General features: G+C 35.0%; 2 protein-coding genes and 1 pseudogene across 2 annotated transcripts; all 3 read left to right on the top strand.

The window, feature by feature from the left end:
* Positions 1–3,673: 3,673 nt before the first annotated feature.
* On the top strand, positions 3,674–4,972 carry LOC113360887. Its single transcript, XM_026604319.1, has 2 exons — positions 3,674–4,058; positions 4,211–4,972. The coding sequence occupies exons 1-2, from the start codon at positions 3,969–3,971 to the stop codon at positions 4,721–4,723; spliced, it is 603 nt and encodes a 200-aa protein (XP_026460104.1). The 5' UTR covers positions 3,674–3,968; the 3' UTR covers positions 4,724–4,972.
* Positions 4,973–6,149: 1,177 nt separating this feature from the next.
* On the top strand, positions 6,150–7,052 carry LOC113358962 (protein PELPK1-like). The gene has a single exon (XM_026602671.1). The coding sequence runs from the start codon at positions 6,150–6,152 to the stop codon at positions 7,050–7,052; it is 903 nt and encodes a 300-aa protein (XP_026458456.1).
* Positions 7,053–9,391: 2,339 nt separating this feature from the next.
* Positions 9,392–10,703, top strand: LOC113358961 (annotated as a pseudogene).
* The last annotated feature ends 9,346 nt before the right edge of the window (positions 10,704–20,049 follow it).

Below are 20,049 nucleotides of genomic sequence, written 5' to 3'. Positions count from 1 at the left end.
AAAGTCAAATAAAATCTGGTCAGTTTCAGGGGTCCGACAGGTATAATTTATGAGGGGTTTGGAACAACTGCCACAAATAGTTAAGTTAGTCAAGGTCAAGCATATTTTTTCGTCCACAAATAGTTTGAAGTTTCCGACCGAAGAAAATATCTTAGAAACCGTCTACAATTGCTGCGGTTCTCAATCCGTAGAGAATTTTTCAGAAAAGGCGGTGAAAGTCGGTCTCTACGGCTTTAATTTTCACCAAATTTTTCATACTTTATATTTCTTTATTTCTTTCTCTTATCTTCTTACCTGGACAGATCTGGTTTTCTTCTGCTATTACCTGGACAGATCTGGTTTTCATACTTTAAATTTTTCATGCTTTCCCTTATAAAGCATAGTTTGGACAACTTAGGCAAGTTAAAGAGTGGTCCGGATTCATTTTTGGGAAAGCTGAATCCATGGTTGTGGTTTGCTTTAATTAAAATTAATCATTATGAGTGTTTTATTAATTAGTGTCCCATTAATCTCTCATAATGAATAATTTATTAAATTTTCATCATTTAATGTCCTCTTAATTAATCTAATAAATATGTATTTTTACATTACTAAATAATTTTAATAAAAATTATATCAATAGAAATTAGTAGTTAGTAGTGGAAGAAATAGTGTTTGGTAGAAGCGGTGGTGGTGGAGGCGATAATATCAGTGGTGGTGGAAAAAATAATACGAAGGGTGGTTTTATGTTGGTGATGTTGGTGAATAGTCGTAAAAATTATTAGTTCTGTATATTTACAACACATGCAACATTGTATCGTGAAAAATGTAGTTGGTCATCACGATTGATAAAAACAGATATCATATTTTGTGAAAATATGAAAATTTGACTACAAAAATTTGTGATTAGCCAGATTATGAGAATTTGGCTATCACAGGTTGTCGGGATTTCAATCTATTCAAGAACCAATTTTTCGTTCATATTTGTTTAGATTTAGTAGAAATAGAATTTTGATTTCATCTTGATTCAAAAACAGGTTAAATTAAAATTGATTGCAATATAACAGAGTATATAACAATAAAAATATAATTGAATAAATTAATTAACAACTTAAGTTTCTTCAATCAAAACTTTACTCATGATGTGTGTGATTTAAAGTTAGAGGTACGACAAACGGCCAACGGGAAGACGCGGCGATTGTGGTGGAGAAATAAATGGTATGAGATGGTTTTGTAGTGGTGGAGGCGGTTGGTGAGTAGCAATAGGCTACGTTAATTTTGTGTCGCTACAAAATGAGTAACATTATAAATTAGAAGTTGTGGTTGATGGTGTTATTAATAAAATAATCCTGGTTACAATACGTGAAAGATCAAAAAAATAAAATAAACAAAAAAATGTCATGTTATATACTTACTACAAAAAATCGGGCACAAGGTAAAATCAATACATAAAAAATTACTTATTTTCGGGAGGTGTCGTTATGCTAAGGTATGTACCCTAGGTATGCATACTTTTCTGCCTATTTCTTTGTATTGTATTATACGATGAAGCTTCGCTAAGTTAGGAAGATAAAGACAGGTCCTGATTTTTCCTTCCAATTGGTAAATTAACGGTTTATGTCAATCGAAGAATACACGTTTATTTGAGAAAAATTCATTACATATTCTTTTATTCCCATCTCAAAAGTCAAAATCAAAATGGAAAAATTTGGTCAACTGAATAACAAACCTGCCTTCCCATAAAATTGACCAATTGATTTGTTACTCACATTCGGTAGGATGAGTGGGTTTGAAAATTCTAATTCTTTATTTTAGAGCAAACGAAAATCAGAAATAAAGTTGGGAAGGGAGATAGATTGCGGAGAGGAAAAAACTAAAATCTACATCTGTGACCTTAAACTACTCCGAGATAACAACATATGAGAAAATCCTTTATATATATACTGTTTCATGTATGATTTTTTGGAATTTCTATCATTTTCTTGAATATCATTTGTTGTATTGCATATTTAGCTGAAACATGTATACATTTTCAAAGATAACCTTATTGATTACAACAACCTCATGGTTGAAATTTAGGGGTACATGTATTCTGTGATTAGTCAGGTTATGAAAATTTGGCTACCACATGTCCTTGGGGTTTCATTTATTCACAACTTTTTTTGTCTAGGTTTAGACATTAGAGGAAATAGAATTTTGATTTCATCTTGATAGATAAACTTAGAGAGAAACTTATAAGGTTATTCAGATTACACATTATAATTTGAAAATAAATTGGTATTTATAAAATAATCTTACATGTATACAAAAATCTCTGTTCTTCGGGCTTATGTTTCAAAGTACAGAATAAATTGACTAGAAATTATTTTCAATAAATAATCTAACATGATTATACGTAATTTATATAACACCCTTGCTATTATGAAAAGATAAAGAGTGACCAAGATTTGTTTAGGGAAAAGCTAAATCAACAGTTGTGGTGGTTTACATCATAATTGTATATCAATAATTTCTCATAATAAGTATTTTATTAATCCTAGATTATAAACATAAGATATCTTACGATTATCTTCATAAATAAACTTTCATTAATCTTACATCATAAATATCTTTTTACATCATAAATATCTTATAATTATCTTTATAAATTAACTTTCACTTAATATTTTATTAATTTTTCATTATAAATGTCTTATAATTTTTAAACATATTTTCCTTTAGTGGGAAAGAGTACGATGGAGAGTGGAACATATTACAAGAAATTGTATGGGAGTCTTGCAACAAGATGGGCTCCAACCTATTTTTGAATGACAACCCTAAGTTCCTAACCTAGGGACAAAAATCTCCCACTTTAACATTCGCAACATTAAATATTCATCATTAAATAAATATAGTTTCATTATTAAACTTTTTGGTAATGTTTTAAATGTTTTATGATTATCTTAATAGATACTTTTATTAAATAAATTAATAAATTCGTTAATAATCATACCAGTCGGGTGGTATTTGCGGGTGGTGGTCCATGGAAGATGGTGCCGATGGTGATGAGGTAGTGGTGGTGGAAGTGCAGGTGGTCAGTGTGGTAATCAGGTTGTGAACAATTCTTATTCTATGTCGTTAGGACACAAGTAAATTATTATGGAAGTGGTGGTTGATTTTTTTTAATGCGAAAATGAAAGTTGTGGTTGATTTTGTTAATGTGAAAATAAGTTGGTTATAATACAGAAGAAACAATTGTACAAGTTGACCGCAATTTTCCCTAAAAACAACCTTAGAAGAATTTAAGGATGATAGGGTAATCATATACTATTTGGATTGTAAAGGTTTTCAGTTGGTCCCATTACATATTTCACTCGGTGGTTTCTTCGAGACAGCTATTACGGTCAACCTAGCAATTCTCAGGAAAAAAAAAACATCAAAAAATATTGGCGTTATATATATCCAATAAAAAAATGACAGCCGTTAAAAATGACATATTCTTCTTTTACTTATTATGAAGACCGTGCCATTACGGCACGGGTAAAATTCTAGTCCTTTTATAAAAAACAATAATATTTAATTCAAGACAGTCACAAGTCTCAACAAACAAAATCACGGCCATTTATTAGGTTGGACCTGTCTTTCACGTTCACATGGGAGATCCGAACTCCTCTCAAACACAACTCACGTGCTCCTCAAGACCGTTGAAGAAGAGATCTTATCATCACAATTTCACAAGAAAAAAACAAGAACGCATTTACTTTCCTTTTAATAAAGGGCAGCTGCAGGAGGAGGCATACTCATACAAAATCATGGAAAAGAAACACACATAATAAACAACAATTAATTTCATCAGCACTAGCTCTGCAGTAGCAGGGTTTTGTTTATTAAGCTTCCATCCTCCTCGTGCGTATCGTGAGGAGCCTCTTCTTAAACTCACTCTCTCTTCAACTTAAGATCCTCTCTGCAACTTCTTCAAAAGTACAGCAGCTGAAAGAGTGAGGAAGAAGATGACAAACAAATCCCCAATATTTCCAATACCACAGCACCCCAATCACTTCAGTGACTATGGATTCGATCCTCAGATGGATTACTTACAGGTAAATTTTGATGATTTCTTGAAACCCCCATTCTCCATTTCCTTAATTTATGTTTGCCATTTTCTTTTTTGGTTGTGATTTTGAAGGTAATTTGATTATAATAACCCCCATTCTCTCCATTTTATTGATTTTTGATCTTTGTGATTTTGAAGGTATTGGAAGAAGCAAAGAAGCATAAAAAAGAGAAATTTCTTCCATCATCATCATCAACAACAACATCAAGATCTGTAGAGTCATTACATTTCAAATTACAGAAACCCATATCAAAAGAAGAATCAAAGAAGAAGAAAAACAAGTCCAAATGGTGGAAAAATGCATTGTTGTTCTGTAAAAAGAAATGGGTTTATCAGAATGATCAAGTTGTTGATCATCATTTTGGTGATAATAACAATTATATCAAGAATCAACAAGGTAGTAGTAATTACAGAGGTACAATATCAGGGCCAATTTACATTACTGAAAGTAGAAGCGGATCAAGTACACCATGTCGTTCGACATCAGGTCCATTATCATCAACATCAGCAGCATGGACGTTGATACCAGCAACAAAGGGCAGTGAAGTTCCTTACTTGAATCTAAGAGAAATGAATTTAGATCAGCATCATAGAATTTCTACTACTACTACTACTACTACTAATCCAATGCCAATCTATTTAGTTACTTAACTAATTAGATCTTCTTTCTTTGTTAATGGAATTTCACTTTTTTCTTCTGGGAGTAAATCAGGGGAAGTTTGTCGAATTTTCTTTTAGGTTGTCTGTGTGGGGTTCTTTAATTTGTTCTGTTTTGTTGTTTTTATTAGGTTTTTGATTTGATTTACTGTTTGCAACTCAACTGGTTGTTTGACACAAGTACCCTCTGTATCTGTCAGTCAGCTTCATAATGAAATGAAATGAAATCAGAAATTGTGTCAATTTTAATTCTTGTTTCATTTGGTTTGGTGAATTACGTTTCATTTCTGAATAGTAATGTAATGGAGAGTACTAATTAGTACTCCATTACAGGTTTTTAGTGGGGTTTGGTATCATACGTTTAGTGGAGAGCAACTGTAGTGGTGCGATGAAAACCAAAGATCAAAAAAAAGACCAAATTTTGGGTTTAGTCCGTGTTGTGACGCAACGGTACATGATTAAAATTTCGTCAGGCGGACTTTAAAAGTCCGCTCCATTTTTTTTTCGTAAAATTTCATCAGGCGGACTTTAAAAGTCCGCCACATTTTTTGTAACTTTCATCCGCCCCATTTTTTTTTCGTAAAATTTCATCAGGCGGACTTTAAAAGTCCGCCCCATTTTTTGTAACTTTCATCAGGCGGACTTTAAAAGTCCGCCTCATTTTTTTTCTTTTTTATTTTCATCGGGCGTAATTTAACTCTCCGCCCGTTAACAAGCGTACTTTAAATTTACGCCCAGCAACAAGCGTACTTTAAATTTACGCCCGACTATATTAGAATTTGGGATTTGGTCGCGACCATATTTGGTCTGGAATTTGATCTTTGGTTGGGATTTGATCTTTACTCCGTCCCACTGTGTTACGATCTCATCCCAAATTTTTAATTATACTCGCCCACTGTGGATGCTCTGAGGACTTATATTTGTTGCCCTGTTCTGGTATTTTTGATCTGCCAGCATCACAACACAGTATGCATGAGCGAAAATTTATCTCTATAACAATAGGTGTTGCACGCGTACTATTTTATTTCCCCCCTAATGGTTGGCGATGTGTTCAAGAGGTCATTATACTCTTGTTCGAGGATTTGAATTTCTGACCTCGGTTCCGAGTCCATTCGGCTAAATTCAAATTGTTATTTAAGCATTACTATGGTTAGTGAAAAAACAGGTTTTGATACTAGTATATCTTAGGAAATGGACAGATGAGAATATGTTGAACTAATTAAACACACACAAATTGGCAAGTCTCTCCTACTTCTAGCTATTACAACAATACCAACATTTAACCTAATTGGGATGTACTTTTCAAGGCTCGTACTTATATAAACCTCAACATGTAATCACATTTTTCATTCATTCTCAGACAAAACTTATCCCTGTTAATTTGTGGTACCTGTAGCTTTATTCATCATAATCAGCAGCCATGGCTTCTCATGGTTCTATCTTATCGTTAATGTTGGTCGCGATCAGTACTTTGTTTCTTATTGATGACAATCACGTAACCATGGTTCACGCAGGTCGCCGCTATCTTTTAGAAACAACTCCAGAAATTTCAGTTTCAAAATTTCAACTTCCACCATTACCAGAGTTGCCACCATTGCCACAGTTGCCACCATTGCCCAAGATTGGCTTTCCATCTTTCCACAAGCCGGAATTTCCACCCCTGCCTAAGCTTGGCGGCTTCCCGTCTCTCCCCAAGTTGGAGTTACCACCATTCCCTAAAATTGACATTCCGTCTTTTGCAAAGCCCGAATGGCCATCATTGCCAATATTCGAAGATAAATCTTTATCCAGGAAGCACGCTGAAGAGTTGCTAAAGCCAGATTTGCCAATATTGGCGAAACCTGAACTGCCACAAATTGTAGTGCCTACTTATCTTCCAAAACCAGAGTTGCCAAAAACTGATTTGCCAGATCCTGAACTCTTCAAGCCAGAACTGCCAAAGCCGGAACTTCGCAAGCCTGAATTGCCAAAGCCAGAATTCCCCAAGCCCGAGTTACCAAAGGAAGAACTGCCAAAGACTCAACTAACGAAGGCCGAGTTCCCAACTTCTCGACCAAAGCCTGAGTTGCCAAAGCTTGACGATCCAGCACTGACGCAACCGGAATTGCCAAAGCTTGATATCCCAATTTTACCCAAGGCCGAGTTATCCATTGTCCCAAATATCCCAATTGATCTGCCTAAACCTGAGATAACACCATTACCAAAATTTGAAGACAAGCAGTCAGAATTCCGTAACATTCCTTTTATTCTACCAGTGCCCACATTGCCCAGCCTTCCCAAAAACCATCGCAGTCATTCTCATGCTTACTCAAACAAGCCTTGATTGAATAGTTTTTCAGGCCGAATTATGTTTTTGTTCTTCTGGGACGTTAGAAATATCAATGCAACTTAAAGTTTTTTCTGTTCATTTCTGCAACTTCTTTTTTTTTTTTTATTTGTTCCATTTCTTTTATTTTTCTTCGGTAGGTATCAATGTTTGGAACTGACAATGGAAGTCTGTGTGAATCGGATCTATGCAACAGAATCAACCACAAACTAGTATATGACATGAAAAATTGCTTAACAATATCAATTGGATTTTAGAAACTATAAAATAAGATTAAGTTAATTAATGTCGATCTACATAGATAATAGTATCTATATAGATATAGTAGACGATGAAAATCTTATAGTGAAAATATTTTTTTTTTCTTCTTTTTGCATGTGCCATGTGATAGCCAAAATCGATATCACGTAAGGTCAATTTCATGCACAACTAGACTACAAAACAGAAAGAAAACGGCGACATCACATGTAAAACTAGCTAGGGCCATAACCACTGATGAAACAAAATAGCCCAGGATTGACTGTTTTGTTTCTGCTTGTGAAGTTGCAACAATCAGGGCAAAGTACTATCTCATTTAAGATGAGAATTGATGGCCTACTCTCAACATGTAATGTTTTCAAACAACATCGTGTAATAACCACTGTCTATGCAAGCAGGGGAGCTAGCTAGGATTGTTACATCTATGCCTTGTCAAATTTTATCGGAGTGGTATGAATGCTTACTTGCATATCTTTATTTCCTTCCTAAGTCTGATTCAATTTCTGCTTCTCACAAATAAACTACATAAATTTCCAATTCAGTTGATATCGAAATACTGCAACACACTTCTTACCCTTTTCAACTTCAATTTTAATTTTATTTCCCTTTGTCAAATCTTTGTTTTAGCTGCATAATGTCTTACGCATTACTTTTCTCACTTTTTCTAGTTATGCATCAGTTTTTTTAGATGCATAAGACATTATGCATTATTTTGTTTTAGCTGCATATTGTCTTATGCATTACTTTTTTCACTTTTCTGATTTATGGATTTTTATGCACGTGCATAATGTCTTCTGCATCATTTTGTTTAGTGCATAAGACAATATAAGAGAAAATTTAGCTGCATAACTTTTTTTCTGTTTCTTCTACTTGATTTTTTCTTCTTCGTCTGTTTCATCCATTTTTGTTGAAATGTATTCTAGGGTTTAGTCAAAAATGATTTACTTCTTTGAATCATCGATTTTAAATGATTTATTTCTTTAAATGATGGAGAAAAAATCTTTACAGATCCGTTACAGAGATTAATGGAGGAATAGGGAAAGAAACCGGCAGAGAACGAAAAAAAATTATGCCCAAAAACGATGAAGGATAATTGAGTCTTTCAGTACGTTTTAAATATTTTTAAATAATTATGTATGCGACTGTATGAGAAACTAATTGTGAACCTGACGGTAAGAATTTTTTTTTTTTATGCCTGCGCCTAAGTTCCCCTAAATTAATACCTAAACAGAGATGACCGGTCTGTTTGGGCGCCAGTTCTCAATAGGAAGAAATTAAATAATTAAAACATCACTGTTTAAACTCCTCGTGGAGAACGTTAGACACTTAAATAGCTGAAATGTAATCGTTAGTCGTGAATTATTGGTTGGTCAATGGTCGCTACAAAAAATATACTTGGTCATCACTTGTTTCGTTTTCCTTGACCAACTGATATTGTATGTTTTACCAGCTAATACTATTTTATCAGAGTGGAATATACTTTTAAGAATAAGTCTAAACTCACTTCGGCTTTTTCACCGAGTTTTACACCGACAGAGACAACACATGAACTCCACTTCTGCCCATATATATCCGTCTGCAGGGAACTCTGAACTCTGTCCATTCGATTCCCTTTGGGGATAAAATGAAGTGTGAACTTCGGTGGGTGCAGCATCGTTGTACTTTTAAAGGTTGTCATTTACTATTTACATTTACCTTTTTCTTTTTAGTTTTTATAGTAAATATATAAATCATGGATAAAAATTACACTACACATTCAAAGGGTGTTTTTAAATATATCTCGAGAGAAATTATTTTTCAACGTAATTCAGCCGAAACGTAAAAAATTAATCGATAAAACTATGTAAAGATTTCTGAAAGCAAAAATCTCGATTCCGGATATCCAACATGGTATTAACGTATTTTTACCCTCATCCAAATTTTGTAGTTACTTCTCGCGACGTAACAACTTTTATCAATTTGTTGAGATGGTAAATATATAACAATATATATATATATATATATATATATATAGCTAGCTACATAGTCTAGTTTAGATAGTTATTCAAAGAAGTGTATCCCAATTTTTGTTTTAATCAATGGCAATTGCAGTAACCAACGATGCTATCTTAAAACATTTTTCTTCATCATCATTATCATCTAATGATAGATTAATCCCACTAACAATCTTTGATAAAGCTGCTGTTGATTGTCACATAACGGCTTTTTATGCCTTCAAGCCACCCATCCCATCAAACCAAGTCTTCAAAGATGCACTCTCAAAAATTCTTGTTCACTTCCCACACTTGGCAGGAAGACTCGTCACTGATAATCTTGGCCAACCATGTATCATGCTAAATAATGCTGGCATTCGCATAATTGAAACTTCCATCGATACTACACTAGCCAAGAAACTCCCTTTCCATCCGTCAAAGGATGTTCGGCATCTCGTTCCACCTGTTGAAGGACGTGTCGAAGAGTTGTGTCAGATTCAGCTCAACCGTTACGCATGTGGTGGTCTAGTTTTGGGTTTCACTTATCATCATAGTGTTGCCGATGGCCAGTCGGTAAGTTTTTTCCTTTCTGCATGGGCTAGAATGGTCCGTGGTCTCAACTTAGAGCCACTTCCTTATCACGATCGACTCTCTGTGTGTCAACCAAGAAATCCACCTAGAGTTGAATTTGATCATGGTTCGGTTGAGTTCAAAAAGCCTAGTCACCTTAACGTCCCGGCAGTATTTGATCATCAATTACTCTGCTGAATTCATGAAAAGGCTTAAAACTATGATCTGTAACCCACAACAAAGATTTACTACTTTTGAGTGTTTACTTTCTCATGTATGGAAGAAGGTAACACGAGCTAGACAACTTGACTTGGAAGAGTCGACGCAGGTTAGGATAGCTGTAAATGGAAGGGAAAGAGTAATATCTGAACCGGCAGTACCCATGGAATACTTTGGCAACTTGGTACTTTGGGCATATCCAAGATTGAAGGTGAAGGAATTGTTGAATGAGAGTCATGCATATGTCGCCAAAACGATACGTGATGATGTGAATCGTGTTGACGATAGGTACTTCAAATCATTTATCGATTTCGGATCAGCAAAGCCAACAGATGGCGGCGACGATACTAACAACGGCTTTAAATTTGGAGGCAAGTCGTGTCCAAACATGAAAGTGGAAAGTTATTTGAGGTTTCAGTTTCATTCTCTTGATTTTGGTGGTGGAAGTCCTTGTGCAGTTTTCCCAGCAAATCTTCCACGCGAAGGATTAGTGATTTTCATGCCTTCAAGAACTGAGGATGGTGGGGTGGATGTCATTGTCACTCTCTTGGTTGAACATGCCCCTCTCTTTAAACAGATCTCTCACTCTATTACTACTGATCATAGACTGCTCGCTCCAAAATTGTAATAATTTCTCTTCAGGCTGTGCTTTCTCTATTTCCCATGTCCGATCAGATGTTTGAAACGACTCTAGTATCTTGTTTTTCAGCTTGTTTTTGTAATCTGTTTTTCTTTGTAAAAATAAAATAAGAACAAATGATATTACGCCACATGACCTGCGTTCGTTAAACATTTATTCACGAAGCAAATAACATCACCAGACCAAATGATCTATAAGATGATTGCCTATGGATTGTATGAGGATACAGGTTTCAAAGTTACGGCACAAAGAAATTGAAGGGGTAATTAATTGTAGCCTCGTGGTGCCAGAAAGGTAAGGTTTGAAAATCGATCATTTTTTGTGTTTTCACACCCCGTTATACCCGTTTTTTAGAAGAAAAAAAATAATAATATTTTTTATCTAATTTTTTATTAATGAAAATAAATTATACAAAACTTTTAGTTGGTAACCTAGCCATAAACTGGGTTCCAACACTTTTTTGAATAACAATGCCTAATTATGAAAAATAAAAATACCAAAACCACTACTAACGTAACAATGGTTCAAACCGCACTCAAAGGTAGGGCATTTCCCATTGAGATAGGAACTTCTGTACCAGAATTTTTTAGAAAAATTTATAACTATAAAAATCATAACTAAAAATCAAAATAAATAAATAAACATATATGATAAGACATAGTAACAATGTTATGTAACTCTGTTATAAATATTTTCACACATGTTAAAATCGTTAGATAGAAAAATCATATCTTTATTTATTTATTTTCTGTCTTTTAACAACTATTACACCCGTCATCCAAAAAAATGTCAAAGAAACGCATTTTTTCTCCGAAAACATGCCCCAAACGTGCTCCCACCCGTTAAAGCACGTTATAACGGTCACGGCTTTTGACTCGTCCCGCAACCCATTTTTCAAACCTTGGATGCAAGATATTGGCTGTGACTGTGAAAACTAAAAACGTTTTTCAAAAACGGTTTCTTTTTGGCATTCCTCATTTTTGTGAGGGGACCATGATTACTAAGGCCCAAGGTTTGAAAAACACCCGATTTTTTCGAAAGAACTACGTTAAAACGGCCACATCTATATACTGTAACTGTCAGGATACCTGAATCCCGTGCCTATACAATGCCGATAAATAGGAATAACGACAGTTTTTTAGGACCGTTTTTTCGTTTTCACACATGTTATAACCGTTTTACTAAAATCAGTTTGTATGTTATTCTCTTCTACATAACCTTGAAAACGTGGGTACCAAAATACATCACCAACTTTTTCTTAGGCAACCTGTATAGAGAAACTTAAATACAATTCTGAGAGTTCAACTTAATGAATCTCAATCAAGGAATAATATTTAGAGTTATATTCCTTTCTCCCACAATCAGAAAATTTACAGAGACAAGCCTGTGAACCTGATTTGCGTGTGAGAGCAATTGGACGATTCCAAAGATCAATATCCAAGAATCAATCAAGTCGTATCCAACAAACAAGGATGGATGTATTTAATTTGATTGATTAACGTACAACCTGTGATATTTCAATTATAAAGATAAACGATATAATGCGGAAAAGAAATAACACAGACACCAGAAATTTTGTTAACGAGGAAACCGCAAATGCAGAAAACCCCGGGACCTAGTCCAGATTGAACACCAAACTGTATTAAGCCGTTACAGACACTAGCTAGCCTACTACCAATTAACTTTAGACTTAAATGTAGTTGAGACAGAATTACACCCTCGCAGTAATTGGGTTACAGTCGCGTTCCTTACGCCTCTTGAATCCCAACAGGACTCCGCGCAATTGATTCCCTTAGCTGGCGTCCTTTACAAACTAAGAGTTGCTTAAACAAAAATTAAAGACTTTAAACCAATCTTCCTCCCACAAATAAGCCTATACGGTGATTTCCTTCTTTATCGTAGATCAAGGTGAGACTAGAAATTCGATAGCAATAGAGTCTAGCTAACCTCAAAATCCGGACTTATGCTTCCTGAAGAGCATCCTAGATTATTATTCACCTTACAAGTATTAAACTTGTAGAATCAAAAAGCCTGAGATGAAGAGAACTTTGTGATTTCTATCTATCAAGATTGATAGAGCAAGCTAAACAATCAAATAAGATAAGGATAATCGAACTATCAAGATAAAAGATAGCTTTACCTAGCTTCACGAATCCCTGTGAAGTCTTTTTAGTCTCTAAACCCTAAAAGGTTTTAGGATAAGGACGACTCTAGTTTACAACTAGGACACACAAAGTTAGTGTCGGTATTTAAAGATCCCAGTTGCTTGAGGTTCCCCTTTCATAAACTTTCAAAGTATATGTTGCTTTACGTTTAAGCTAAGATAGCTTTGGAACCAAGCAATCAATATCCACCATTAGATTAATATTTGAAATGTGATTGACATATAAAGATATACACTCTGGTTAGGATGAATCGTAACCGAACCGTGTACAAAGACATTGTTCATAAACAGTTAGCCGAAACTAGCCGATTAAACTATAAGCTTAATCATTTTCATAAACACTTAAGACTTTTAAGTTTGAGTCACAATCATAGGTTATACAATGTGATCAATCATGTCTATATATTTTTCTTAGATATTTATTCCAAAGTTAATTATCTCACAGAAATAATTATATATACATCTGAAAATATTCGACAGGGTAAGTACGTGTACCAGGTACGTGTACTTCAACCTTGTTCGTGAGTATATTTTTTATCATACATGTACCATGTATGTGTACCCTTAAGACAAATATAAGTTCTGAAACATATGAAACTTTTTCAGTTTGCGTACCGGTTATGAATACCACACCGGTTTCAAAACCAACAGTTCTTTTTCGGTATGCATACCAGGTATGCGTACCTGAAAAAGAGGGAGTCTAACAACCACACCCAATATTTAGTTTGGCACTCTGAATAGAAAAATTCCAATATACTTACAAGAGAATCAACTAGACAGTCAGACTCAATCTATAAAAAATTATATCAAAGAGTTTTATATCTCTATCTCTCAATTCAATCTGCAATCAGCAAATAGGAATTTGTGAGCGCAATTGAATATAAGAGAAGTAACTTGAACGGTACCAAAGACCAATGTTCAAGTGTCAATCAATTTATATCAACAACCAAAATTTGGATTATCTAATTGATTGATCTTAACGCACAACATGTGATATTTCAATTATATAATAAAATATAACGCGGAAAAGAAATAACACAGACACCAGAACTTTTTTAACGAGGAAAACCACAAATGCAGAGAAACCCCGGGACCTAGTCCATCTTTGAACACCACATTGTATTAAGCCGCTACAGACACTAGCCTACAACTAATGAACTTCAGAATGGAATGTAGTTGAGCGCTAATCAATCTCACACTGATTCAAGGTACAGTCATGCTCCTTACGTATCTGATCCCAGCAGGATACTACGCACTTGATTCCCTTAGCTAATCTCACCCATAACCAAGAGTTGCTACGACCCAAATTCGAAGACTTGATAAATAAGACTGTCTCCTACAAAAATACCTACGAGTTTTGTTCTGTCTTTTGATAAATCAAGGTGCACAGGAACCAAATGATAAACCAGAATTATATTCCCGAAGAACAACCTAGTATTATCAATCACCTCACAACAATCTTAATCGTATGGTAGCGAAACAAGATATTGTGGAATCACAAACGATGAGACGGAGATGTTTGTAACTACTTTTTATCTTGCCTATCGAAGAATCAATCTCGAGAAAATATTAGAGAAGATAGTACTCAATACGATAGACCAGGGCAAGATCAGAACACGCAACTACAGAGAAAATAGTTGGGTCTGGCTTCACAATCCCAATGAAGTCTTTAAGTCGTTGTCCTACATGGTTTCGTGAAAAACCTAAGGTTAAAGGAGAATCAACTCTAGATTATGCAACTAGTATCACACAGGAGGTGCGTGGATTAGGTTTCCCAGTTGCTAGAGTTCTCCTTTATATAGTTTTCAAATCAGGGTTGCAATCTTAGTTACCTTGGTAACAAAGCATTCAATATTCACCGTTAGATGAAAACCTGATTAGATTCAAGCTAATATATTTCAACCGTTAGATCGAACTTAGCTTGTTATACACAAATGAAATGTACCCTCATTTAGGTTTTAGTAACCGTACCTAAAAGTGTACACCATGTTGGCTCAACAGTAGTTAACCAAGGTTTGCTATATGAACACTCTCATATGAACCTTATTCATATTAACCATAACTAGTTCAAATGAATCAAATGAAACTTGTTAAAAAGTTGTTCAATTGATATATTCTTATAGAAGTATACAATAAGAAAATTGAAGAAAAATCGGTTTGATTCACTCGAATAAATTCTTGAACATTATAGACACGGTTTTCAAAGAATGCATTCCTTAAAATATAAATGTATTAGTTCATGGGCCAACCGATATTAGAACTTTAACCACTCAAGTATGCATACGGGTACGCATACCTAAGTAGACGGTGTGAATTTGGGTTCGCCAGTATGTGAACGGGTACGCATACTTAAGTACTCTTCCAAAACCCAGCAGAAATTCCCGGACTTACGCAAGTATGCGTACCGGTATGTGTACTTGGTGTTAGAGCACTTCTCAGTCGAACTTGCATGCGTTTTTATCTCAAGCATGTTTGTCAATGTTAGTGATCAAAATCTATAAGTCTTGATTTCTAGTCTACTTATTGCTAAGTCTCGGACTAGGATAGAAAGTGTAGTTGAGCTCTAGACATGGCGATCATCATACAAAGAGAAGAACTACTCAAAGAACTGGTGGAACTTCATCGACTAAAAGGTATGTGGAGACTTGAACTTATTTGTCACTCAAAAGTCTATCTAATCTACCTCCTATCTTGAGAAAAAAGTCGTATTGCTATATAGACTATGATTATACACATTTGTTATTTTGAGCCGAGTTTATCTCGCTTATCTATTTCTCGAAATATGTGTTGGTAAGCTTTCTCTTTGGCCAAGTTCATCTTTACTAGTGACGAAAGTCATATTAAGTTTCAATTACAAAATTGCTTTGACGAAAAATGGTTTGTGAATAACAACTATAGAACGTCCTCTAAGAATGTTTCAATGATTGAAATGAGAGTTTAGAATATATAACCATTGTTGTATATAAACATTGTGTGATAGCCCATACATGTGTAAGTCCTTATTCCTTGAACCAAAGTATGTGTACTTTGCTGATCAGGAAAACCGGAACTAAAGTCTGCGTACCAGTACGCGCACCATCGGAAGTTCACGTCCCGTGAAAATCTGCTGAAGCTTGTGAATTGAAAAAAAACTTATTCCGGGTACTTAAGTGCGTGTACCAGTCTGCGTACTTAGGTTGGTTATTTTATGAAAACGATTATTCGTGAACTTAAACTTATATAAACTAAGGAATGCATATTTGAAAACCGTGGCTATAAAGTTCATGAATCGATCCGAGTGAATCAAATCGTTTTAGCTTCGATTGTATCTTGTACACTTATATAATATCTAATCAATTGAACTACTCTCTAACTAGTTCATTTGAGTCATTTGAACTAGTTATGGTAAAGAAGAATATGGTTGATATGAAAATGCTCATATGGCTAACCATTTGGTTAACTATTGTTGAACCAACTAAATGTACATGTTTGGGTACGGTTACACAAACCTAAAACGTGCATTTCATTTGTGTGTAACAAGCTAAGTTTCGATCTAAGGTTGAAAGATATTAGCTTGAATCTAATCAGGTTTTCATCTAACGGTGAATATTGAATGCTTTGTTACCAAGGTAACTTAGATTGCAAACCTTGATTTGAAAGACTATATAAATGAGAACTCTAGCAACTGGGATACCTAATCCCCACACCTCCTGTGTGATACTAGTTGTATAAGCTAAAGTCGATTCTCCTTTAACCTTAGGTTTCTACCAAGACCCTGTAGGTTAACGACTTGAAGACTTCATTGGGATTGTGAATCCAGATCCAACTATATTCTTTGTAGTTGCGTGATCTGATCTTGATGTTTCTATCGTACTAAGTACAATTTTAATATTGACTTGAGATTGATTTCTCCGATAGGCAAGATTAAAAGAAGTCACAAACATCTTCGTCTAATCTTTTGTGATTCCGCAATATCTTTTTTCGCTAGTCGATTAAGATTATTGTGAGGTGATTGATAATTCTAGGCTGTTCTTCAGGAATTTAAGTACGGGTTATCAATTGGTTCCTTTTCATCTTGATTTATCAAAAGACGGAACAAAAAATCGTAGGTATTTCCGTGGGAGACAGATTTATCTATTACCGTAAACTTTTCTGTGTGATACAAATTGATTTATTAAAGTCTTCGACTTTGGGTCGTAGCAACACTTAGTTGTGGATGAAATCAGCTAAGGGAATCAAGTGCGTAGTATCTTGTTGGGATCAGATACGTAAGGAGCGCAACTGTACCTTGGATCGGTGTGAGATTAATTGGGGTTCAACTACAGTCCAGTCCGAAGTTAGTTTGTAATAGGCTAGTGTCTGTAGCGGCTTAGTACAGTGTGTGTTCAATATGGACTAGGTCCCGAGGTTTTTCTGCATTTGCGGTTTCCTCATTGACAAAACTTCTGGTGTTTGTGTTATTTCTTTTCCGCATTATATTTTGTTATATAATTGAAATATCATAGGTTGTGCGTTTGAATCGATCAATTAGGAAATCCAACCTTTGGTTGTTGATTGAAATTGATTGATCCTTGAACATTGGTGTTTGGTACCGTTCAATTGTTTTCTCTTTTATTCAATTAGACTCGCATATTTCTATTTTCTTGAGTAAGTATTGAATCGAGAAAGATAGATATAACTCTTTGATATCCTTTTTTTAAGATTGAATCTGACTGTCTAGTTGATTCTCTTAAAAGTAATTGGAGTTAGTCCATACAAATTGCTAATCAAAATATTGGGTGTGATTGTTGTACCCCCGCTTTTTCAATTTGTATCAGAGCAGTCAAACACGTTTAAAGACCTTATAAGTCTATGTTTGTAGCGATCTGACTATATGGACAATAAAGTCTCTAGAAACGCTCCATCAGGGTTAAAAACCAATCGTAGAAAAAGTTCTGAACAACTGGTTATTCTCTAGAAAAAGTTGGATGAACAAATCCGGATCAACTCTGATCTTGTTGCAGAAATTGTGATGCTTAAGGATTTGAAATCTGTCAAAATTCCCTTGATGGACTTGAATAACTCTTGTTGTTCTTCTATGAAGAAAAATTGTAAGTCAGATATTAAACAATGTCTAGACGTTGTGAAACCTGATAATACTCAGAACGATATTAAAAATGTTGACCCATGTATGATCTGTGATTTTTGCAATCACTTTCAACATACTTGTATGTCCTTCCGTAAAACCCTAAAAGTTGCTAGTAATCTTCATAAGAAAGTTGAACAATTGGTTTCTTCCCTAAAAGGATGTACAAAACTAACTAGAAATCCTAAACAGGATAGTAGTGCTAGTATGAGAGTTTTTGCTTTAAAATCAACATCACCCTTTCAATGGTTTCTTGATAACGGATGTATCCGACATACAACAGGTGATATCACGTGGTTTGTTTCTTCAAACGACTATGAAAGAGTTCCGGTGACATTTGGAGATGGGAGTTGCTGCTACATAAGCAAGAAGGGGACGATCAAACTTCCCGACGTACCTGAAATCCATGATGTAGTATACGTAAAATGTATGACTGCAAATCTTCTTTCTATTAGTCAAATTTGTGACAAAGGCCACCGGGTTGTCTTCAATGCAAATGGATGTGACATCGTAGACAAAACTGGGAAAGTAATTTTTCAGGGAACTCGTGGTAAAAACAATTGTTATCTTCTGGACACTCAGTTCAGCAACTGTTGCAATTTGACTAAGGTGGAATCTACACATCTTTGGCATGAGCGTTTTGGTCACATCAATTATCGTCTTCTAACTAAGATCATTAACAAAGAACTTGTTAGAGGCGTTCCCAAATCAATGCAAAGATTGATGGTGTATGTGGTGCCTGTCAAAAGGGTAAACAAACGAAAGTTCACCATAAATCATCTCGAGATATTCTCACTAAAGCTCCAATTGATTTAATTCATATGCATCTCTTCGACCAATTCAACAACCCACGGTTGCTGGTAAGAAGTATGCTTTACTTATGGTATATGATTACACCAGATTCACTTGGGTTACATTTCTATCTCTTAAGAATCAAACCCTTGATGAATTCAAGATTATTGTTAAAAGAATCCAGAACGAACAAGGTCGCAAACTAAAGAAAATTAGAAGTGACCTTGGAACTGAATTCAAGGACACTAAGGTGTTTGAATTTTGTGACGAACTGGGGATCATTCAACAATATTCATCACCCATCACTCCTCAAGCCAATGGAGTTGCAGAAAGAAAAAACAGGAACATTCAGGAAATGGCCAGGGTAATGCTCCATAACAAAAACTTACCATTAACGTTTTGGGGAGAAGCTGTCTTTACATCATGTTATTTGATCAACCGTGTCTACCTACGTTCTAAAACCCAAAACACTCCTTATGAGTTGTGGTATGGTAGAAAATCCAACTTGCATTATCTCAGAGTGTTCGGAAGTAAGTGCTACATTCTAAAATATCGATACCAGAGAGGGAAATTTGATACTAAAAGTGATGAAGGTATCTTCCTTGGATATGCTTTTGATAGTCGTGGTTTTCGAGTGTTAAATCTTAGAATCCAGGTTATGATGGAATCTGCTAATGTTATTATCGATGATATTAGTAATTTTCATCATGATAATCCTCCTGTTGAATTGCCTCCAACCGAGAAAATTGAGAAATTCAAAGAAATCCCAGAGTCTGTTGAAGTTATCCCAACTGTTACTGATCCTGATATTTCTAGTGACGAGGAGAAGAGCACTGATCAAGCTACTCATGTCGAACAAGAACGTGTCCCTCAACGACACCTCTGGGTTCAAAGGAATCATGATCCCAACAGTATTATTGGAGGAAGAGATTCTACTGCGAAGATAAGAGGACAACTTCAAAATATTTGCAATTTTGGTTGTTATCTTAAACAAGTAGAACCGAGAAATATTTATGAAGCTCTTAGCGATCCTTTTTGTGTGAATGCAATGCATGCAGAGCTAAATCAATTTCAAAGACAGGACGTATAGAAACTAGTGCCTTGTCCCCCCCAATATCAATATTGTTGGTACCAAATGGATATATAGGAATAAGTCTGATGAATTTGGCACTATTGTCAGAAATAAAGCCATACTTGTCGCTCAAGGGTACTCACAAATTGAAGGTATTGATTTTGACGAAACATTTTCTCTTGTGGCACGCCTTGAGTCCATT

Source organism: Papaver somniferum, chromosome 3 (assembly GCF_003573695.1).
Source record: "Papaver somniferum cultivar HN1 chromosome 3, ASM357369v1, whole genome shotgun sequence".
Classification (NCBI taxonomy): Eukaryota; Viridiplantae; Streptophyta; class Magnoliopsida; order Ranunculales; family Papaveraceae; genus Papaver; species Papaver somniferum.
Note: the sequence above shows the minus strand (reverse complement) of the source record. Positions and strands in the feature narration are given on the sequence as shown.

What these genes read in the sequence shown, in the direction of transcription:
- LOC113358962 (XM_026602671.1), top strand. Translation starts at nt 6,150, where the DNA reads ATGGCTTCTCATGGTTCTATCTTATCGTTAATGTTGGTCGCGATCAGT.
- LOC113360887 (XM_026604319.1), top strand. Translation starts at nt 3,969, where the DNA reads ATGACAAACAAATCCCCAATATTTCCAATACCACAGCACCCCAATCAC. An exon ending in CTCAGATGGATTACTTACAG is followed by an intron (nt 4,059 to 4,210) that starts GTAAATTTTGAT and finishes GTGATTTTGAAG; the next exon opens with GTATTGGAAGAAGCAAAGAA.